The sequence below is a fragment of the Marmota monax genome, unplaced genomic scaffold (genome assembly GCF_021218885.2).
Source record: "Marmota monax isolate L192 unplaced genomic scaffold, Marmota_monax_Labrador192_F-V1.1 WCK01_AAM20220418_F8-fsc00292, whole genome shotgun sequence".
Taxonomy (NCBI): domain Eukaryota; kingdom Metazoa; phylum Chordata; class Mammalia; order Rodentia; family Sciuridae; genus Marmota; species Marmota monax.
The window spans coordinates 899,551-923,149 of NW_026692864.1; the positions used below are offsets into that span (position 1 = coordinate 899,551).

The window sequence follows — 23,599 nt, forward strand, 5'->3', positions numbered from 1 at the left end:
CGTGACCCCGGGCACCCGCGCCGGGACCGCCCGCAAAGCGGACGAATCCCCTGCTCCCGACCCCTGGCCAAGAGGACCCAGGTGGAAGGTCAGCAGATTGCCCGGGGCGTGAAGGGGGAGCCAGGTGCTTTCGGTATCGCGCCTCTCTCGCGTCTCGTGATCGCGCGGAGCGGAAATAGGGACCTGAGGCCCGGGGACACCGTGAACAGGTTGGCTGGGGATTTGGGAGAGGGCGGGACAACACGACAGAGGTCTGCGCCTGCGCTCTGGCACTCGTCTGCCCCGCACTTCCGGATCCTTTTGCTAAACCGTCCCCGGAAACAGTGGAAGGATGGGACTCAGGGGCCTATGGGCGGAGAGAGTGTGGGAGGTCTTTGCGTAATTGTAGGGGGAAGACCTAGGTTTTCCCAGAATCTTCCCAGACTGGAGAAAAAGGATTGGGGACAAAGTTCTATTAAAATAAAGGTGTGCTTGGGCCAGCGTGGGCTGTAGAGGTCTGGGTGCAGATTTACAGAGGTTCCCTATGAGATAGGCATGCTTCTCTTGAGACCTGCCTTTGAGGATAGATTTTACGTGTATGTGTGCGCCTGTGTCGCACTGGAGAGTGAACCCAGGAGCGCTCTTACAACTGAGCTACATCCCCAGCCTTTATTTATTTTGAGACCGGGTCTTTCAGAGGCTGGTCTTGTACTTGTGACCCTCCTGCCTCAGCCTCCCCAGTCTCTGGGATTACATGTCTGCATCACCCGTCAGGCCAGAGTTTTTGTTGTTGTTTCCCTAAACTGAAGGGCGGTTCTTAGAGATCTTGGCATCCAGACTTTTTTATTTGTGTTATCATCGTCAAAAAGTGGTAACTGCACATGTGCCTAAAAATCACAGGATTCAGGCTGGGGATATAGCTCAGTTGGTAGAGTGCTTGCCTTGAATGCACAAAGCCCTGGGTTCAATACCCCGCAAACCGCCCCCCCCCCCCCCCGCGCGCGCAAAAAATCATAGGATTCATAATAAAAAGCAAGACTTCCCCATCCTCAGAAGCAACCACTTTTCACTTTTAGTTAATATTGCTCAAAAGATTGCTAAATTAAATACTTAAATTATTTCTGGCCAGGCGCAGCTTGGGAGGCTGAGGCAGGAGGATTGCAAGTTCAAAGCCAACCCCAGCAACTTAGTGAAGCACTAAGCAACTCAGTGAGACCCTGTCTTCAAGTAAAATACAAAATAGGGCTGGGGATGTGGGTCAGTGGTCAAGTGCCTCTGAGTTCAATCCCTGGTACCCCAACCAAAAAAAAATTATTTCTGCATTTATTTTAGTTACCTTTTGAGGTCGTGCCATGATAAGATGTAGCACACTACACAAATCCTTTACCTCTCCCTAATTTGTTTTTGTAAATTTCGACATACTTAAGTTTTTGCAGTACAGTACTGGCATTCACCTTGGATACAAATTATAAGGAGGCTCTAGAGCCAATACTAAAGATGAATAATATTTTAATGCAGTTTGTTTATGTGTTTGCCGGCAATATGGAACCCAGGGCCTCCAGCATACTAAGCAAGTGCTCTACCATATATTCCCAGCTATATTCCCAGCCCCACAATCAAAATGAAGAAAACCCCCACCATGAACAAAATATCAAAATGCTGAATGAAGATAAGATAATTGTTGCTGATGGTTTCTTTTTCTCCGGGCCCAGTATACCTGGGCAAGGCACTGTTAACTGAGGTTAACGGGTGTAATGCACCTCTTTCTCCACTAAACATTATTTCGCCAAGTTACTGCGGATTTTATTACTCCTGCCAAAAGTTGGTACTCTGTTACTGGTTATGGTGGCAACTCGGAAGGCTGAAGCAGGAAGATCACAGCTTAGAGGCCAACCTCAGCCATTTTACTGAACCCCCCGAGTAGCTTCGTGAGACCCTGTCTCAAAATAAAAAACAAAAAAAGGGGGCTGGGGCTGTAGCTCAGTGGTAGAGTATCCATGGGATCAATCCCCAGTACAAAAAAATAAAAAAAGAAAAGAAAAAGCTGGCACTACAAATATAACTAAAACAAGCTGTTGATAAGATAAAGCTGAGTTTATTGCTTACTGGGTAAAAGGGAATCACTATCTGGCAAGACTTTGGCAGTGTCTCAGAGGGGATGGTAAGGTCAAAATTTATTGAGAATTTCAATTTTGGGTCTTGATTATGAGTAGGCAAGAACCATAGTCTAAGCTGGGGAAAGTGGTGCACACCTGTAATCCCAGTGGCTCAGGAGGCTGAGGCAGGAGGATTGCAAGTTCAAAGCCAGCCTTAGCAAAAGTGAGGTGCTAAGCAACTTAGTGAGATCCTGCCTCTAAATAAAATACAAAACAAAGCTGGGGATATGGCTCAGTAGTTGAGTACCCCTGAGTTCAATCTCTGATCCAAAAAAAAAAAAATAACCATAGTCTAAAATGATTGGAAACAGCAAGTCAAGGAAATTGAATGAATCTCAGTGCACAGAATGGCTGTTGAGCTCCAGCCATTTGCTGGGTAGACAGTTCAGAAAAGTAAAGAAATGCCAAGGAATATAGAGTTCTGGCAGAGTCCTGTAGTGTAGCTTTGGTTCTCAGTGTCCAGACTGTGTGTGGAGACAGGTGGTTTTGGTTTTCGCTTTTCTCTTGATGAATCTCTTCACCCATTCCATGAATATTTAATAATGTCCCAGACCCAGGGGACACAGCAGGGAATAAGGCTTTCAAATTCTCCTCTGCAGTCTAGATCCAGGCTTTAAACAAATAAAAAGACCGTGCCATCTGACATCTGATTGTTTAGTAAACAAAATAATGAAAATGAATCAGGTTATGGATAGAATTGGGTATGGGGAGAATACTAGTTTAGATGGGTGGACCAGGAAGGCCTCACAGAGGAAGAGGCATTTGAACTGGGACCTGAAAGAAAGGAAACCAACCAAGGGAATGTGCAGGTCCAGGTCCTGAGATGTGAGCCGAGGAAGGGGAAGGGCAGAAAGGTGGGGCAGGAGTGGACCCCACATGCTATTACAGCCAAGTAAAGGCTCTCAATTCTAGTGGTTGTCATCGGGCACCTTTCATAGATTTTCAACAAGGAGTCATGTGGTCTGATTGATATTTGAAAACTGGTACAGAGGTAGGGGGAGTCCTATAGAGAACTCCATATGTACTTCTGTACCCGGGTTCCACCGCGATCAACTACACCTCCAACCAGTTGCTACCACATTAATTTTAAGCAAGTTCTACATGTTGTCCATGAATAGATTTAGTATGTTTATTTTTAGTTTTCGGCGGACACAACATCTTTGTATGTGGTGCTGAGGATCGAACCCCGGCCACATGCATGCTAGGCGAGCGCGCTACCGCTTGAGCCACATCCCCAGCCCACATTTGGAAATCTTAACTCAAGTTCCTTAATGTCACAGACCCGAAATATAATCAAGTTTCCTCCATCAAAAGACGGTTGCTTTGTTCAAATCTGGGTCCACACAAGGTCCACAAGTTGCCGTGGGTGGGTATAAATCTTGACAATATATGATTTTCTCCTGTATGTTTTTTTCCCTTCAATTTGTTTCTATTTAAGAAACTGGATCTTTTTTCCTGTGGAATTTCCCACAATCCGTATTTTTCCCTTCTCTGTGGCATCTTTGACATATTCCTCTGTTTTTGAGCTTTCTGTACTTTGTTGGTTAACATCTGGAGGCTCTGCTAGACTCAGACTTGAGGTCTTGGCCAAAAATACTCCCTGCAGCATTTTTTCCCCGTTGAAAACATCGCGTGGTTGCCGTGAAGAGAATGAACTGTAGCAGGAAAAAGTAGAAAGAGGCCAGTTAGAGGCCTGGTAAAGGGGTGGACGGGGTGATGACCATGGAGACAGGGAGACCCTCACCCTCCAGCTTGGATAGAGCTGACAGGGTGGGGATTGGATGAGGCCTTGAGAGGAAAGGACGCATCTAGAATGATCCTAAGTTTAAGCCGATGGAGTGTGGTGACATTTTTCAGGGACTGTGAGGGATAGGTGACAATTTCAGGGACTGTGAGGGACAAACTTGGAGGTGGTACTTATGATCCCTGTGGCTCTGGAGGCATACTCCTGAGACTCCAGGGGAGCCTCAGTTTGAAGCTGGCCTCTACAACTTAATGAGACCCTGTCTTAAACTGAAAAATAAAAGACCAGGGATGTAGCCCTGTGGTAGAATACCTCTGGGTTCAATCCCCAGTACCACAAAAAAATTTAAAAATGATTTTTTTTTCTATTCCCTGTGCTGTTTGGGTTTCCTCCTAGATCAGTTTTGCTATTCATTTCATCAGTGTTTTTCTTTCACATTGCAATTTTCCCCAGATGTCTGGTGATCCATGACTGTTCATGTTAAGAAAACGGGTCAGTGTGATCCCAGTGACTTGGGAGGCTAAGGCAGGAGGATCACAGATTTGAGGCCAGAATGGGCAACTCTGCAAGACCCTGCCTCAAAACAAAAAGGTGCAAAGATGTAGTTCAGTGGCAGAGCACCCCTGGGTTCAATCCTGGTATTGCAAAGGAAAAAAAAAATGAAGAAGAAGGAAGAAAATAAATGGTCAGTGTACAATAAAATAAAACAAAGAAAACAACATCAAAATTAAAACAAAAAGAAAATGAGTGAGTGCAAAGGCCCCCATCCTACAGAAGGTGCTCAACAAAAGACTTCCAGTCCTAATATTCTAGAAAGCCAATTGTTCTTGTTAAATAAAAATTACAGGAGGCCACAATTCTGACTCTTGCACTGGGACCCAGCAGGCCAGACCAAATATTAAGATAGGGTCACCCATGTTACTTGACCATCTGAAATCAGGAGAATAAAGTCAACAGCCAAATTTCCGAAACAGGCCAATAGCATGACACTGAGATTCCCTCTGCCTTAATCCTTAGGTCCCTTAATCATTTAATCCTTACAAAAAAATAACCTTGAAGTTGACCTGTCAGCTATTTTGTTCTGTCTCCCTGTCCCTGCCTTAGGAGGAAGGCGACTTTGGAATGACCAGTCCTTTCTGCTCTTCGTCTCTTTTGCCAGCCCTTCTCTGCTTCTCTCTCTCTGCAGCCCACCTCTACTGCCCACCTCTGCTGCCCAGCCCCTTGGAACACTTATTCTGTGCCATGGAATGCAGCATTGCCTGGTTCTAGAATGGAAAATAAAGCCGGTTGACATCTTCACACTGTACTAGTTTTGCCCTTCGCCACTCTGGATGTAACGATGACAGTTACACAGCATTTAGTAGAGTAGCTTCGTTGGAGAGCTGGATCCTGGTGAGCTTTGTCTTTTTATTGCGAAATATTTTTGAACTTATACGAGAATTGGAGAATAAAGTTAATCAACATACCTTTCACCCAGATCTACTAGTTAACTTTTTGCCACAGCTGCTAGGTCACCTCTTGTTGACTTGCTTTTTGTTTTCTGAACCATCTGAGAAAACAAGATGGAAATCCTGATCCTTACTTGTAAGAACCCATGTTTATTTCCTAAGGGCAAGGTCACCCACAGAACAGTTGCCAAGATAATTTAACATTAATACAATACTGTTACCTAATCTGCAATCTTAGAAATGGTTTTACAATTGTCCAGTAATGATCTTTACCACGATTTTTTTTCTCCAGCCTAAGGTCCAATGCAGCATCATAAATGATATTCAGTGGTCTTCATTTCCTAGGGATATTGTAACAAAGTGCTACAGACTGGGGGGATTAAACAGCAGAAGTCACTGTCTCAGTTCTAGAGGCCAGGAGTCTGGAATCCAGCTGTCCAGAGTGGGTTCCCCTGAGGCTGTGAGGGAGAATCTGTTCCAGGCCTCACCTTTAAAAGGCTTCCAATGATGTGATTTTGTGTGTGTGTGTGTGTGTGTGTATGTGTGGGGGGCTAGGATTTGAACCCAGGGCCTAAGGCAGGCCAGGCAATCACTTTACAACTGCGCTACATCCTCAGCCCCAGTGTCTGGTGATTTGTGGGCAATCCTTGGCATCCCTTGGCCTGTATTCGCATCACCCTCTCTGCCTTGATTTTCAATTGACCTTCTCCTTAAATTGTGTCTGTTTCTATATCCAGATTTTCCCTTTTTTATGACACCACTCATGTTGGGTTAGGACCATCCTGAGGACCTCAGCAAAGACCTGTCTCACATGAAGGGCACATTCGGAGGTCCTGAGAGTTCTCCACTGGGTCTTTTTGGGAGGACACAGTGCAGTCCACAATGGTCGTCATGTTGTTGTCATCTCTTACCTGAGCGCTCTGTCTGCTGTGACTGTTGCGCTTCAGAATTACAATAAGCTTGTTTCCCACAGTGTCCTCAATTCAGTCATGGCTGTTATTCCTTACAGTCAGGTGACACATAGGCAGGAATACAACAGAAGTGCCATGCCTTCTCAGTATTTATCAGGAGGTCCATAACAGCTGTATTTGCTAAGGTTCTCCACTGTGAAGTGCATCCCTTTTCCCTTTGTAATTAATAAGGAGTCTGCAGGGAGACATATCGAGACCTATTTCTTATCAGACTTTTGTAGTATTTTTAGCATCTATTGACAATTTGTCCCAAATCTGTCTTTACTGTAGTGATTACAAATTTTTTTAATATTTATTTTTTAGTTATAAATAGACACAGTGTCTTTATTTTATTTTTATATGGTGCTGAGGATCAAACGCAGAATCTCATGCATTCTAGGAGAGCGCTCTACTTCTGAGCCACAACCCCAGCCCATTACAAAATTTTTAAAAGCTGGGCATGATGGTGCACATGTATAATCCCAGCTACTTGGGAGGCTGAGGTACGGGGATTATAGGTTTGAGGCCAGGCTGGGCAACTTAGTGAGACCCTGTCTCGAAATAAAAATTAAGGGGTCTGGGTTGTGGCTCAATGGTAGAGTGCTTGCCTAGCACGCATGCGGCACTGGGTTCGATCCTCAGCACCACATAAAAATAAAATATAGTGTCCACCTAAAACTAAAAGAATTAATATTTTTTTAAAAAAATCAAGAAAGACTGGGGATGTAACTCAGTGGTAAAGCACCTGGGATCAATCCCAGTACCAAAAACAGGGCTGGGATGTCAAAGTGCTTGCCTCGCATACTCGAAGCCCTAGATTTGATCCCCAGTTCCAAAACAGAAAAGAAAAGAAAACAAAAAAAGATCCCAGTGCCAAAAATATAAACAAACAAACAAATAAATGCAGACACAGGGCACTCTCTCCTTCTGCAGATAGTCCACATTCTCCCTTGAATGTGTATTCTTTATACTTTATCCCAAAGGTGTCTCTCAAGATTGCCCCAATTCTTTGAATATGTATCTACTTTCCTAAATCAAACTCTGTGTGTGCTGGGGCTGGGGCTCAGTGATAGAGCATGTGTGACGCCTTGGGTTCAAACTTCAGCACAACATAAAAATAAATAAATAAAATAAAGATATTATGTCTATCTACAAAAAAAAAAAAAAATTTAACAGTACTGGGGTTTGAACCCAGGAGATTTTACCCCTGAGCTATAACCTATTCCACTTTTTTTTTTCCCCCAGGACTGGGGACTGAACCCAGAGGGTCTCTATCACTGAGCTATATACCCAGCCCTTTTTAAATTTTATTTTATTTTTTAGTTTTTCTTTTGATCCAGGCTCTCAGTAAGCTGCCAGGCTAAGACTCTCCCGCCTGTTCTCCCAAGTGGATGGAATTATAGGTATGTGCCACCACAGCCACCATGTGTCATCTTTTTGCTGGACTGAAGGGGATTGTCCCCCATGACCCCTAACGGACCACTACTCTGTTTTTTTCTCTCCTTGGTTATTTTTTTGTTTTCTTTCGATTTTTGCTTCTTGGTCATGCCAGAGGTGATTAGGGGGCTGTTTCATGTCTAGTGACCGACAGTTCCGCTCACTGGCCACGGCAATTCACGACATGCACATTTAAGGGGATGGGGCCAGCTGAGACTCAGCCCGTCGCTCCTGATCTGTACAAACCAAGCCTGCTCTTGGCAGCTTCTCAAAATGTCCGTTGCACATTGACTTGCAGCACTGCCCAATGACCTCCTTGTAACAATACCAACTGTGCAAGATTCTAGGTTATATTTAACTTCTGGACTGAGGCTGTGTCATCTGTTTTCTACGGGGCTTTTAGGGTTATTTCATTATCATCTATCTTCATTTCCATCTCTATGTGCTTGTCCTGACAAGGAACAGTTGAAACCTCTTGCTTTCAGGACTCTTTTGTCATTGAACAATTAATTATCCCTGAATCCCTAGTTCTCTAACATTTTATTTTATGGTACTGGGGATTGAACCCAGGGGCGCTCTATCACTGAGCCCATCCCCAGCTCTCTATTTTTTTTTTTTTTTTTTAATTTTGAGACAAGATCTTGCTAAATTGCTGAAGCTGGCCTTGGACTTTCGATCCTCCTGCCTCAGCCTCCCAAGTTGCTGGGATTACAGGCATGTGCCACCAGGCCCAGCCCGTTCTTGAATATTTGAGAGGAAACCTAGTATAAGGAAAATTGTTATAGCTACAACAGACATCGTCTAGCCCGTGAAGCTGGAAGTGCTGTCTGTTCCTTTACAGACCCATGCTTTTGGGTATTGCTGGGAATGGGTTGCATTGAGATTGGAGTAAGAAGCAGTACTTCTCCATATGGTCTGTGGGTGGGTGTGTGTTTTATGTGCATTAATAACCTATCAAAAGAATTTTTGTTTTTAGTGACAGGGAATGAATCCAGGGGTGCTTAATCACTGAACCACATCCCCAGCCCCCTCCCTTTTAATGAAATTGATATTTATTTATTTTGGGGGATACACGGGGATTGAACTCAGCACCAATCAACCACTGAGCCACATCCCCAGCCCTATCTTGTATTTTATTTAGAGTCAGGGTCTCACAGAGTTGTTCAGTGCCTTGCTTTTGCTGAGGCTGGCTTTGAACTTGCAATCCTCCTGCCTCAACCTCCAGAGCCACTGGGATTACGGATGTGCGCCACCACGCCTAGCTTCCCCAGCCTTTTTTATTTTGAAACAGGGTCTTGCTAAGTTGCTGATGCTGACTTTGAACTTGTGGTCCTCCTGCTCCTCCTCTCAAGTTGCTGGGATTACTGGTGTGCACCACCATGCCGAGCTCAAAACTGTTTTCAATTGTATCTCTCTCCCGACTAGAACTAGTCTTCCAGGTGTTATTGTCGGTCTTGTGCATCTCTGGATCTGTTTTGTGTTTTGCTTGGTTTATCAGGAAACTTCAAAAATCCATCCTATTTGGTTTCAGGAACCAACAATGCTGCCCAAACCTGGGATCTATTACTTCCCCTGGGAGGTCAGTGCTGGCCAGGTTCCTGATGGGGGCACCCTGAGAACATTTGGCAGGTGAGAAAGGTGGTCTTGTCACATGGTGGGAGGGGGAATGTTTAAATGGTTCCCCCCTGAAAAATAAAGCAATTAGAGTAGTTTTATATAGTTTTGTCTAATTATGAAAAATGCTAAAAATGAATATGTATTCGTTGTAAAAATATAGGGAGTCCAGTAAAGAAAGCAAAATCACTTACAATCCCATTGTCCAGATAACTACTGCTAACATTTTGTGATCATCTTTCTACACTTTTTCATGTTCATATGTATGTATATACATACATCTGGGTGGCCAATATATGTATGTACATGTATACTCTGTTGGTTGCATATTCTGTATAATAAATCACTCTCAAATATAGTGCCTTAGCTGGGCACAGTGGTGCATGCTGTCATCCCAGCAGCTCGGGAGGCTGAAGCAGGAGGATCCCAAGTTCAAGGCCAGCCTCAGCAATTTAGCAAGGCCCTAGACAACTTAATGAGATCCTGTTTCAAAATTAAAAAAAAAAAAAAAAAATTAAAGGCTCGTGGTTGTAGCTCGGTGGTAAAGCACCCCTGGGTTAAATCTCCAGTAACCCCCACGCCAAAAAACCACAGATGTTTATTATCTCACAGTTAGTGTGGGTCAGAAATTCAAGGGTGGCTTAACTGGGTGGGTCTGGCTCAGGTCTCTCATGAGATTGCAGCCCAGATAATGGCCATGGGTGCCATTTGTCCCTTGATGGACTAGAGGATCCACTTCCAAGGTGACTCATTCACTTGGCTGGCAAATTATTGCTGGCTCCTGGCAGGAACACTCAGCCCAGGACAATGTGGCTTTCTCCGTAGGGCTGTGTGAGGCTCTCTCTAACAGCTGTCTCTCCCAGAATGAGCGATCCAAGAGACAAAGCAAGGTGGAGGCCACCATGTATTTATGACAGAGTCAGAAGTCACTCTCCCTCATTCCTGCAGAATCCGCTGGTTACCCAGATCAGCCCTATTCAGCATGGCAGGGCACTGCATGAGGACGTGGGTCCCAGGAAATGCAATTCAATGGGGCCCATCCCGGGATATGTGTGTACACATCTGAGGACATATTTTAGCCTAGATGAGGTTCTGTGGTGTTTCTATATTGTACCGTTTATGCACTTACACAGCTGCATGTGCTAGACGTGCTTTCATGTCACGTGTATAAATCTACCTCATCTAAATATACCATCACGCATGGCATAACATACAGGTCAACAAGAGATTTTATATGACAATGGTCCCATAAGATTAAAATGGAGCTGGGTATAGTGAGTGGCACATGCCTGTAATCCCAGCTACTTGGGAGGCTGAGGCAGGAGGATCAGAAATCCAAGGCCAGCTACAATAATTTAGCAAGACCCTGATTCTAAAAACAAAATAAAACAAAAAAAGGATTAAGGATGTAGCCCAATGGTAAAGCACCCCTGGGCTCAGTCCCCAGAACCACATACACACATACACATTCAAAAAAAAAAAAAAAAAAAAAGATTATATTGGAGTAATGGAGCCAAAAAATTATGATTACCTCATATTTTTAAAAATATTTTTAGTTGCAGATGAACATAATATCTTTATTTTATTTGTTTATTTTTATGTGGTGCTGGGGATTGAACCCAGGGCCTCACGCATGCTAGGCAAGCGCTCTGCCACTGAGCCAGTACCCCAGCCTCTCACCTCATATTTTTACTGTACCTTTTCTATGTCTAGATATGTTTAGGTCCACAAATACTTACTCTTGGGTTACAATTGCCTACATGTTCCACACAGTAATATGTGGTACAGGTTTGTAGCCCAGGAGCAATAATCTGTTCAAAATAGTGTGGTAGGCAGCCACCTGGGTTTGTATGAGTGTGCCCTATGCTGATTGCATAGTGATAAAATTGCCCAGCAACTCACTTCTCAGAAAAACAATTTGATCCCTACCTCACAACATACAAAAGAATAATAATTTGCACTGTATCACAGAAATACAAGCTGAAATCATGAAATGTCCAGAAATAATCAAGAACACATCTTCACAATGTCCTTGTGATCAGCAGAAATCTCAGCTAAGACACAGAAAGTGAAAAACATACAAGAAAAAAAAAAAAAAACAACTACATTGGATAGCAACAAGATTAAATTACAAAATACCATTAAGAAAAGTTAAGACAAGGGGAAGGAACTTAAATGAAAGTCATCCCCTGGTCTATAACGTAGACTGAAACACTTGTTGTTTCTAGTTTTTTCTTGGGTGCATTGAAGGTGGCTGTGGATTTCCCCAGGTTTATTGGCCTCCTAAAACCTTTTGAGTTCTGTGGTGGCTCTATGGATAGAAATGATCTCGCTTCCTCCCTTCTCCAGGTTGTGCCTCTATGACGTGACCCAGTCCAGGGTGACCCTGAGGGCTCAGCACGGATCTGATCAGCACCAGGTTCTTGTCTGTACCAAGTTGGTGGAGCCGTTCCAGGCCCAGGTGGGCTCCTTGTACGTGGTCCTTGGGGAGCTCGAGCAAGAGGACGGTGAGCTTCCGCCTCACACTGCATTCTGCTCTGGGTTCTGAGTTGGGGCACTTTGGGGTGAGTCAGGAAGTAGGAGGTAGGCTTGTGATGGGGTGCCTCATTAGGGTCAGCATTCCTTCCAAATCATTCCACAAAGTCAAGGACTCTTGGGAGACAGACAGAATAGGAGACTCAGAGTGGACCTGCCATGTGGTGCCAAGTCAAAGAGAGGGACTGTGGAGAAGTGAGAAAGAGGAGAGAGAAGCCACTATTATTATTATTATTATTTATTATTATTATTATTATTTTTTGGTACCAGGGATTAAACCCAGGGGCGCTTAACAACTGAGCTACATCCCCAGCCCCTTTTTTGTATTTTATTAGAGTCAGGGTCTCACTGAGTTTCTTAGGGCCTCGCTAAGTTGTTGAGGCTGGCTTTAAACTTGTGATCCTCCTGCCTCAGCCTCTGGAACCACTGGGATTATAGGAGAAGCCACAAATTTCTGAAGGCTACAACGTGCCCAGGCCTAGTTTGAGGTGGATTCTGTCTTTTTGACTCTGCCCACCAGCCCCTAATTTGAGTCTTATTGCTATTTCATAAACAAGAAACCAAGGCTTGGAAATAATAGGGATGTAATAATCGGCTAGGACGTCAGTGTAACAGAGAGAACAAAAGAAAAAAGAGTAAGAAAGAATGCTGCAGATAACATTCTCCTGCACTATCTTTAAGGGTTTTGTTGCTGTAGTAGTACTGAGGATTGAACCCAGGGGCACTTGACCACTGAGCCACATCCTCAGCCCTTTTCGTTTTACTTTGAGACAGCATCTGGGTAAATTTCCAGGCTGGCCTTGAACTCGGCAATCCTCCTGCCTCAGCCTCCTGAGTAACTGAGAGTACAGGATGTATCCTATGTCACCACAACCAACTAATCTTTGTCTCTTTTCTGACTTTTTCTTCAGTGCAGTTTCCTCAAGTAGAACTTATAGTTTAAAAGATACAAATATTTTCTTGATTTATACTTCCTGAAAGTCACAATAGTGTTTTAACTCTGGATTAAATACATCAGAGAAAAAAGTAATCAAATGGTACTTAATTTAATTATATTTGACTTAATAAAAGTTAATCATTATTAGACTTAAGCCTTTGAGCTCACAGGGTTCCTGCCCTCATAATTGATTGAGGAGAGTTATGGGAGGAGCAGGGGTGAGCACAAAGAGGCTTTGCATAAAAGATCTCCACCCCTGCTGTTAATCCTGAGAGCTCTCTGGACCCCGGGGTCCATGTCTGGAAACCTAAAACCCAATTGCAAATATAGGTGGGGGTTGAAACAAGATGAGACAGTAGGCCAGGAGGCGGGCAGAGTTTGGAGCAGAGTTGGGATTTTTTGTGGATGTCAAATGGGGTGGGACCTTTAACAAATAAAGCCAACTATGTTTATTTATTTATTATTATTTGCGTGCACTGCTGGGGATCAAACCAAGGCCCTCCCACATGCTAAGTATACTCTGTCCCACTGAGCTTCACCCCCAGCCCTCTTTTAAAATTTATTTTTACTTTGTTTTTTATTTTATTGCAGCACTGGTCATTGAATCCAGGGGCACTCAACCACTGAACCACATGCTCAGCCCTTTTTTATATTTTATTTAGAGGCGGGGTCTCACTGAGTTGCTTAGGACCTTGCTTAAGTTGCTGAGGCTGGCTTTGAATTGGCCATCCTCCTGCCTCAGCCTCCCAAGCTGCTGGGATTATAGGCATACACCACCACACCCCAGCCCTTTTTATTTTTTATTTGAGACAGGGTCTTGGTAAACTGCCCAGGCTGGCCTTAAACTTGTGCCTCAGCCTCCTGAGTCATTGGGATTATATTGCCACTGTGCTCAAAATCCAGGTTTATTTTGTTTTTAATTATTATTGTTTTTTTCAATACTGGCGATTGAATCCAGGAGTGCTTTACCACTGGGCTACATCCTAGTCCTTTTTACTTTTTTTTTTTTTTAATTTTTTTTAATATTTGTTTTTTAGTTTTTCGGCGGACACAACATCTTTGTTTGCATGTGGTGTTGAGGATCGAACCCGGGCCGCATGCATGCCAGGCGAGCGCGCTACCGCTTGAGCCACATCCCCAGCCCCCCTTTTTACTTTTTAAATTAGACAAGGGTTTGCTAACTTGATGGGTCTGGCCTTGAACTTGTGATCCTCCCGCCTCCAGAGAAGCTGGAATCACAGGTGTGTGCCACCACACCCGTGTTTTTGTTTTAAGTATTTTTAATTGACGCATGGTAATTATATGAATTTATGAGGTGCACTGACACATTTCAGTATAGGTATCAATGTGTAATGGTCAGACCAGGGTAGTTGACATACTCCTCACCTCAAGCGTTTAACCTTTCTTTGATGTGGGATATTCAAAATCCTCTCTGCCACCTATGCTGAAACATACAGATGTCATCAGCCATAGTGACGCCATGAAGCTCTAGGAGCTGTCCCTCTGAGCCAGGTGCACCGGGAGCTCTCAGCCTGGACCCCACACGTGCTTACTTATTTGAATCCCACTGTTCTTGTTCTTCCCTTGGCCCTCCTCCCTGCACTGGGAAACTTCCTATTGTGCCCTCCGAAGCCTTCCTTTTCCGACCACTTATTATGCTCTTGCCTTTGCTGAAACCTGGCTTTTCCCCAGGCCCACAGCCCTTGCTCTGGGGCCTGTTCAGGCTCCCAGGACACACACCCCACAGAACCCAGAGGTGAGGCCAGATCCTGCAGGCTCGGCAGGTCCGTGGAACCACCCCTGTCCCTCTCCTGCTGCCAGCCAGTTGCGCCACCCTTCACCTCTGCTCCAGATCCGCCTGGCACGCCCACCCCCTCCTGCACCTTGGACCTGGTCTTCGCGGGTGGCTCCACCTCTGCCACCGAAACTTTGCTCTCCGTGCCTTCCTGCCCTTCACTCCCTTCCACAGCTTTGCTCTTTGGCCGGCCAGGACCCATGGACCCGGGACTCTGGGGTGTGCTCCCGCCTTTCTCCCCACTTTTCTGCAGAGGTTTCAGCCCTTGCCTTCTGCCATTCCAGCCCGATGACACCCACCCTCCCTGATGATGAGCGCAGATCAAGGCCCCCGTGGACGAGAGCGCCCTGCTTTCAGCACCCATTCTCTCTCTGGGCCCCCTCCACACTGCCTGGAAGTCCCTCCAGGTCTCCTGGTCCGCCTCCTCCCCAGCTACCCCTCCCTTCCCATCTCTCCAGTTACCTCTCCTTTGACACCCCAGCTGATGGAGGCCACAGCAGCAGCCCCCTCCTCAAATTATACACACCCCTCCGTAGCCCCTTCCCTCCAGGCTGAGCAGAAGAGGGGTTCCTCCTTACCAGGGCGCCATTGGGCTGGGCTCCGGGACCTACCCTAAAGTCAGTTAAGATCATTAAACTTTTTTTTTTTTTTTTTGGTACTGGAGATTGAACCCAGGGACAAAGATCATCAAACTTAAAACAAAGAGGCATCTCCTAGCCTAGCCACCTTCCTTCCCTTCAGATTCACTTCCTCAGTGACACCTATTTCCCTGTCCCCCTCCCACATCCCAGCCCACTGCCTTCTGTATTTTGCAACCTTCTTTGTTCTCAGTTCTTTATCTTTGCAAGGAGAAATTCCCCTGAGTGACCATTTCTTCAGCTATGTGAGTCATGAGCTCTTCCCTTCTCCCACATCACAGGCTTCTGCAAGCACCCTTCTTTTCATTCTGTTTACTCTGGGCTTTTGCAGATGGATAACATTTTGCCCAGTTTGTCCCTGTGACTATCATAAAGCTCACTTCCTTAGTTAATGCTTTTTTTTTTAATGGTATTGAGGATTGAAACCAGAGGTGCTTTACCACGGAGCTATGCAAACAGCTCATTTTTTATTTCTTAATTTTGAGACAGGGTCTTACTCAATTGCAGAGGCTGGCTCCTCTTGCCTTAGCCTCGTGGGTTGCTGGGATTACAGGTGTGACCCCTACACCCCCACAAGTTAATACCTTTTCTCATTCATAGGAGAAGCAACATATTTTGCAATATAGATACAGAAGTCTGGGTTTCCCAAGGAGGAAATAGCTGCTAGGCATACGCTATGGAAAATTCTGTGAAATTTAGGCAGATTCCTAAGAAAATCTTCATACAGGAAGTATGAAAATATTTGATATAGGATCCTATTTTGAGTTTTGTTTTTCAGTGATGAGATAGAATCCAGGGCCTGAACGCACACCAGTCAAGCACTCTGCCACTGAATATACCCCTCGCCCTTATTTTGAAAATTTTAACAATGCCAACTGTGAATTAAAGTGCTCTGATTTTGTTCTTGTTCTGCCCGGTTGTCCTAAACACCTGCAGCTGCCTTATGGGCTGTGTGTGTCCTAAGAGGGCCAGGCTCTCATTGTCTAGTAAAGATTAGGCAGGCTAGACACTGACCTGTAATTTCAGCAACTTTGGAGGCTGAGGCAGGAGGATCACAAGCTTGAAACCAGGCTCAGCAACTTAGTGAGACCCTGACCCAAAATTTATTTATTTATTTATTTATTTTAAAAAAATATTTATTTTAGTTCTCGGCAGACACAATATCTTTGTTTGTATGTGGTGCTGAGGATCGAACCCGGGCCGCACGCATGCCAGGCGAGCGCGCTACCGGTTGAGCCACATCCCCAGCCCCCAAAATTTAAATAAATACATAAACAAAATAAAAAGAGCTGGGGATGTAGCCCAGTGGTAGAGTGCCCCTGAGTTCAACCCCCAGTTCCACCAAAAAAACAAAACAAAACAAAACAAAACAAAAAACAGAGGAAATAGGAAAATAATACTGTTTGATTGATCAGGGTAGATACCAGACTGAAGAGGCCTGCGTGGTGAGAATCAACGACCTACACCCATCAGTAGACCCAGATTTTGTAACGCACCCACTCCTGTGTGGTGTGTGTGTGCGCGCGCGCATGTGCATGCTGGGGATAGAAACCAGGGCCTCAGGTGATTGCTCTACCCTGAGATACATCCCCAAACTCTGCACCCATGCCTTCCTTGACTGTGCTGTGTCTGCAGCCCAGCGCTGGGGTGATGGAAGCTGACACAGGCAACCTCACAAGCCCCTCTTAGACAGTGGACACTGAATTCTCCCCCAGGCAGTGTTAAGTGGATAAGTGGCCTGAACTGGAAAGAAGAGTAGGCTTGTCTTTATCTAATAATCAGAGAGTTTCTGTGCATCAAAAGAAGACAGGATAATGTCCCGGAACATTGAACATATTTATTAAAGTGTCCAAAGAGCAGAGAGAACACAAGTGTTGTTTTTTTTTTTTTTTTGGTATTAAGGGGTTGAATGCAGGGGTACTTTACCGCTGAGGTATATCCCCAACCCTTTTTATTTTTTATTTTGAGATGATTTCACTAAAATGCGGAGGCCCTCTCTAAATTGCTGAGGCTGGCCTTGAACTTGGGATCCTTCTGTCTTAGCCTCCCAAGTCTCTGGGATTACAGGTGTAAGCTACTGGTCCACCTGAAAATAGATGGGCATCTGTTAGTGTAAACCCCAATGCCCTTCCTGTGTGCTGTCACCTGAACATTGATAGTAAGTATCAGATCACCACTGCATGTGTTAGTAGCTCCAAGTCTCATTCTGGGTTGGGTGACTTGCCCCTCTCAGGACCAACTTGCCTTGAACTCAGTCCCTTGTATTTACTAAACATGAGTTTCTCTTTGCCTGGTCTCCAGTTGCCAGGTACCAAGGAGGCCTTTTCCTTGGGACACATGGAGAGCTAGGATGGTGATGGGACCCCTCCTTGACCCTGGGCACTTGGGAACAAAGGAGGCCAAGGAATTATGTGGCAAAGGTGGGAAGTCGAGGGTCCATCTTCCAGAACCCACCTCCCCAAATATGGAACGTTCAGGATGCTGGCTAAGTTCCAGGCATGTGCTGTGTGCATGTGGGCCCACAGTTCCGAGGCCCAAGAGGACAAATTGCCAGCGTTGCACATGCCATCTGTCTTGCCTCCACCTCTAGCTGTCAAAACTCAGGACCCAGCAAGTGGAAATCCCCAGAAGCATAGGTTGGGTGTATCCTAGTCACTGCCAGTGCCCTGGTGTTTCTTTCAGATGGCGGTTACGTGGTGAAGGCCCGGCTGCTGACCTGTGTGGAAGGGATAAATCTGCCTTCCTTAGAACAAGCCATCCTGGAGCAGCGGCTGTACCAGCAAGAGAGAGGCAGCAGCCAATAGGAAGTGAGGACGCCAGCAGCCCCTCACCTACTCCTGAGGCCAAACCTTTGAGCTGCTAGAGCCACTGCAGAAGTGTAGACGCTTCCCTGAATGACAGCGTCTGACTGGAGCCAGAGAGTAGAGGGGCAGGGTGGCCAATCCAGCCTCTTCCTCTATGTTGGGATTGTTCCAGAAATGAGAGCCTAGGAGCAGGTGTCAAGGTCTGACACCCCTACCCTCTAGGAGGCTCCAGACAGTGGAGCTCCAAGGCCCTGGGGCTATGCCTCCTGTGGGGTCACAGAAGGTTCCAGAAGATCCTCCTGAATAAAGGCCCAGTGGGCATGACCTCTCCGTGTGTGCATGTGGTGTTGTGCTGGAAGGGACCAGGAGGGGGAGCTGTGGAGCAGGCAACCCACTTGGTAGTGAGGCTGCAGCCGCTCAGGCTTCTGGTGAATTCTGGGCTGGGTGTCTGAGGGAAGGGTTTGGGGGACCAGGAGCCAGGTGGGGGGCCCAGAACTCACAGGGATTGCCCCTGCCAAGGTTCTGCCCTCAAAGGAGGCTAAACATGGCCAAACAGGCCCAGCCTAGGCCCTGGCCCTTGACCATGTGGCCTAGAGTAGGACTATGGCTTCAGAAGCCCTCCCTAACCTGTGACCTCTGCCTCCCACTGTCCTTCATCCCTGGCAGCCCTTCTGGGCAGTCTTGTGCTCCCAGAACCTGGGCTTGGCTGGGCTGACACAGGGGCTTAGGCAGAAGAAGTTTGGGCCCTCCTGCATTCCGTAGCCAGGCACTGGGCAAAAGGTCTGGGGCTGCGCAGCGTCCCAGCGAGGGGCAGCGCCATCCCTAGGACAGGTTCCCAAGCAGAATGGGCAGTGTGCAGGGGGGGCAGGGACACAGGCTGGGGCTGGGCAGGGTGTTACATGGAGGCGGGAGGCGGGCAGCGGGGGTGCCGTGCACAGGGTGTGAATGCCGGGGTATCGTCTCTCTTCCTGGACAGCTTTGCGGACATGGATGTGTTCCAGAAGGTAGAGAAGATTGGAGAGGGCACCTATGGGGTGGTTTATAAGGCCAAGAACAAGGAGACTGGGCAGCTTGTGGCACTCAAGAAGATCAGGCTGGATTTGTGAGTGCTGGGATGATGGGAACCCCTGCCCCGTGCCCCAGCAACCCACCGCCTGGGAGCTCCCCTTCCATGTCCTCAATTCAAGGGTTCAGGCTCAACCCCTTTTCCAGGTGTTGTCCAGTCATACTGCCACCATGGTGCAGCCCTTGTCCTCGTCCCTACTCCCTGTCCCCTGGTCAGTCTTTGCCCTGGCACTGCTGTGTGAAGCTTGAGGTGTTCAGGGTGCCCATCTCAGGACAGGTCATCCTTATGGGAGTGAGGACCACAGAAGTGGATCCCTCTGGCTAGAAGTGACTCCTGCTCTTACCCATTGGCTGTGCCCTCCTTTCCGGCAGGGAAACGGAGGGGGTCCCCAGCACTGCCATCAGGGAGATCTCCCTGCTCAAAGAACTGAAGCACCCCAACATTGTCAGGTGAGCTGGGGAAGGAGCCAGGGAAGGTGGTACCAAGAAGATGGCGTCCTGACTTCCATCTCCCTGCCAGGCTGCTGGATGTGATGCACAGCGAGAAGAAGCTGTACCTGGTGTTCGAGTTCCTCAGCCAGGACCTGAAGAAGTACATGGACTCCATGCCAGTCTCAGAGCTCCCCCTGCACTTAGTTAAGGTGCCAAGGAACAGACAGAAGGGCAAGGCGGCCACACATACACACACACACACACACACACACACACCCCGCCCCGGCCCCGCACCAGCCACCTAGGCTCAAGGGGCTCCTCCTACTCCTTTCTGCAGAGCTACCTCTTCCAGCTACTGCAGGGAGTGAATTTCTGCCACTCTCATCGGGTCATCCACAGAGACCTGAAGCCCCAGAATCTGCTCATCAATGAGTTTGGAGCCCTCAAGCTGGCCGACTTTGGCCTGGCTCGAGCCTTCGGGGTGCCCCTGCGCACCTACACCCATGAGGTAGAGTGAGGGACAAGGGGGAGGGAACGACAGGATGGCACCTGTGGTCTCAGCCACCCTGAATTATGCTATTTCTTTCTTGACTCCACAGGTGGTGACACTGTGGTATCGAGCCCCGGAGATCCTCTTGGGCAGCAAGTTTTATTCCACAGCTGTGGATATCTGGAGCATTGGTTGCATCTTTGCAGAGATGGTAGAGAGAGAGAGAGATGAGCCTGGTCCCAAGGAGGCATAGGCAGTGTCCTATGGGGTGGTGGTGGGGCTCACTGATACCTCTGTTAGAGGTGGATTGAGGGGTGGCTAGGACTGGCTACAGGACCAGGAACCCAGCTTTATTCAGAAAAGGCTGGAACGGTTAGCACAGCCCTGGGAATGACCTCCTAAAGGTAGCTCCCTGGTTCTGGCCACTTCTCTGGCGTTGGATTCATTGTGACACTTTGTCAAACACACGCCTTCTCTTCTTCCCTTTTCCAGATGACTCATAAAGCACTGTTTCCCGGTGACTCTGAAATTGACCAACTATTTCGTATCTTTCGCACCCTGGGGACACCCAGTGAAGCCACATGGCCAGGGGTCACCCAGCTGCCTGACTATAAGGGCAGCTTCCCCAAGTGGACCAGGAAGGGGTTGGAGGAAATTGTGCCTAATCTGGAGCCCAAGGGCAAGGATCTGCTCATGGTAGGTCCTGGTGGGCAAGAAACGCCTCCTAGCCCCAGCATCTCTCCAACCAGACTGTCCCTTTTGGTAACCAGCCTCTTATGTAACCCTCTTCTTTTATGGGGTGTGTGTGTGTTACTGGGAATTGAACCCAGGACCTTGCATACATGCTAGGCAAGCGCTCTGCCACTGAAATGTATTCCTAGCCCTTTTTTTGAGACAGGGCCTCACTAAGAGGCTGGCCTCAAACTTGTAGTCCTCCTGCCAGCCTTCCAAGTAGCTGGGATAACCCTCATTCTTCCTTTTTTGGGGTGAGGTGGTGGCAGTATGGAGGACTGAACCCAGGGGCATTTTACCATTGAGCTATATTCCCAGTCCTTTCTATTTTATTTATTTATTTTTAGTTGTGGGTGGACACAATACCTTTATTTTATTTGTTTATTTTTATGTGGTTCCGGGGATTGAACCCAGGGCCTCACGCATGCTAGGCAAGCACTCTACCACTGAGCCACAACCCCAGCCCCCTTTCTATTTTTTTTTAAATTTTTAAAATTTTTTGTAGATGGACAGCATGCCTTTATTTTGTTTATTTTTATGTGGTGCTGACAATCAAACCCAGTATCTTACACATGCTAGGCAAGCGCTCAGCCCTTGAGCTACAGTCCTAGCCCTCTTTCCATTTTTTTGAGAAGTTGCCTAGGCTTGTCTCAAACTTCCGGTCCTCCTGCCTCAGCTCGGATTTTAAGTGTGTGCTACTGTGCCCAGCAACCCTCACTCTTTCTGAGTCCAGGCTGGTCTCCTTCCTGGCCCTTGTACTCACCTGGCTTGTCCCAGGCCGTATTGATTGTCCCATCTAGAGGCCTCTTTGTGATAAGTCCAAGGTTCACCTTCCCGTTTAAACCTTCTCTCCTCTAGTTGAGCTTTTTTCTTAGGCCACAGCACTTGTTGCTTCCCCTAGTTGGCTTGTGTGTTTTTTTGTTCTGGGGGTCCTGGGGATTGAGCCCAGAGCCTGCTCAGGCTAGGCGAGCACTCTACACTGAGCCACATCCCAGCCCTGCCTGGCGTTTTGGATCACTCCCCCTGCGGACCTCACTGCTAATGTCAGTTGCCTGCTACCTCAGGTAGGGGCCACCCCTCCTCCTGCCGTGGTATTCCCCCAGTGCCCTCACACAGGTTGTTCGGAACAGACTGTTCCCTGCTGCCTGGGACCCTGCCACTGTCCTCGCTTATCCTTCTTATAGCACCACCTTGACCCTTGGACTGGCCAGAGTGCCCAGAGGCCTCCTCAGCCAAAGCCATCCCTGCTTGACCACAAAGCCTCTGAGCCACTTTTTTTGTTGTTGTTTTTCGGTGCTGGGGTCAAACCAGGGCCTCATACATGCTAGGCCAACATTCTACCACCACGTTACATCCCCAGCCCTTTCTTATTTATTTTGAGACAGAGTCTTACTAAGTTGCCCAGAATAACCTTGGACTTGAATCCTGCCTCAGCCCCCAAAGCCGCTATAGGCACACACCACTGGTCCCAGCCTCGAGCTGCTTTTCTGTCTACTCTGGTGGAGTCTAGAGGAAGGCAGTTCATCTTCAGGCTGCGTGTCCAGCTCTCCAGAAGTCTGTGCATATTATCCAACCAGGACAGCACTGGCTTCCTCCACCCTGGCTTCCACATGACTCCACGGTCCCTTGTCTTGTTGCCTCCTCCTTCCCTCTCCTTCTGCTCTTTGTATTCCTGCTCCACCTCAAGTATGCCCAAACCTGAGGTTTGGGGCCTGCTTACCCACACACGGGACACGCCAGTGTTCTCAGCCAGAAGCAGGCTGGGACCTGGAACTCTCAGCAAGGAAGGGGCATGACTGGGATTCAGTTGCCTGAAGGAGACTGTTGACTCATAAGGCTGGAGCAGAACTAACCCTTTGTCCCTAGATTCTGGGAGTATCCAGAACTGGCTCCAGAGCTAGGAGGCAAGTGGCTTCATGTGGTTCTGGGCCTGGGCCCTCTAGCTGGGGCCTGGGAGGGGAATTTCTCTCCCCGGTCTGGCCGCACCCAGACTCAACCCCTTTACGCCTCTTCTCTCCTCCCAGCAACTCCTGCAGTATGACCCCAGCCGGAGGATCTCGGCCAAGGCCGCTCTTGCCCACCCATACTTCTCATCCCCCGAGCCCTCCCCGGCCTCCCAGTGTGTGCCGGAGGGTTTCTGCCGCTGAGAACATTGAGGCCCACCACCTCAATCTGTCTGCCTCCCACCCACCTCCCAAGAGAACAAACCTGGGGAGAGGGTAAAGCTCTAAGGAATTTTGATCAGCCATCAGAGGGCTGAGTTTGGGTTAGTCCTGCTAGCAGGTTAGCAAGTCTGTGTTGTTTGTTGGGTTCGACGGTCCTTTTCAAAATAGAAGAGCAGATGTTCCATGCATGGTGCCCCTGGCACTGGAACAACAAGTGCCAAGTGGAGCGCAGGAAGCCTGCCCGGAGCTGCAGGCAGTGAGCTCCAGGGGTCCCCAGGCCCTTCACCTGACCTAGCTGCAGCGGCAGAACCAGAACCCCCCACCCCAAATGGATGAAAGGGAGCCCCCTGCTGGTGTTTTTGGATTTAAAGTGTTTGCAGGAGGAGTTAAAGTTCCATTTGGGAATCCCAAGTTAAACAGGAGGGGTGAGTAGGGGAGAGGGACAGTTTCCTGACCCCCAAAGAGGTCTGGACACTTGTGGCTGTTCTAAGTAGCTGTCATGCCACTGAAGATACTGAAGTTGGTTTTCTTTTATTTGACAAATGTGAAATAAATGTGACACATTCCTAAGTTTTCTGGCACTGTTCTGCTCTGGGGACACCTGGGCTTGCTGGCAAGGGGAGAGTGTTCTCCTGCAATCTCTTTCTATGGTCTCCCACTGCACCCCTGCCCAGAATC

The 23,599-nt window shown here is 47.4% G+C and overlaps 2 protein-coding genes across 3 annotated transcripts; both read left to right on the top strand.

Moving 5' to 3' along the window:
- The first annotated feature begins 11 nt into the window (after nucleotides 1-11).
- On the top strand, nucleotides 12-18,367 carry Ten1 (TEN1 subunit of CST complex). Its single transcript, XM_058581000.1, has 5 exons — nucleotides 12-209; nucleotides 5,066-5,271; nucleotides 9,246-9,343; nucleotides 11,678-11,835; nucleotides 17,916-18,367. The coding sequence occupies exons 3-5, from the start codon at nucleotides 9,255-9,257 to the stop codon at nucleotides 18,035-18,037; spliced, it is 369 nt and encodes a 122-aa protein (XP_058436983.1). The 5' UTR covers nucleotides 12-209; nucleotides 5,066-5,271; nucleotides 9,246-9,254; the 3' UTR covers nucleotides 18,038-18,367.
- Nucleotides 18,368-19,019: 652 nt separating this feature from the next.
- Nucleotides 19,020-23,491, top strand: Cdk3 (cyclin dependent kinase 3). 2 transcript variants are annotated; one of them, XM_046449652.2, is made up of 7 exons: nucleotides 19,020-19,139; nucleotides 19,475-19,552; nucleotides 19,623-19,743; nucleotides 19,872-20,042; nucleotides 20,134-20,260; nucleotides 20,530-20,720; nucleotides 22,781-23,491. In XM_046449652.2, the coding sequence occupies exons 1-7, from the start codon at nucleotides 19,024-19,026 to the stop codon at nucleotides 22,901-22,903; spliced, it is 927 nt and encodes a 308-aa protein (XP_046305608.1). In that variant the 5' UTR covers nucleotides 19,020-19,023; the 3' UTR covers nucleotides 22,904-23,491. The 2 variants fall into 2 exon arrangements, with proteins under 2 accessions (XP_046305608.1, XP_046305607.1); XM_046449651.2 differs by having other exon boundaries at nucleotides 20,134-20,235; nucleotides 20,517-20,720.
- Nucleotides 23,492-23,599: the final 108 nt, after the last annotated feature.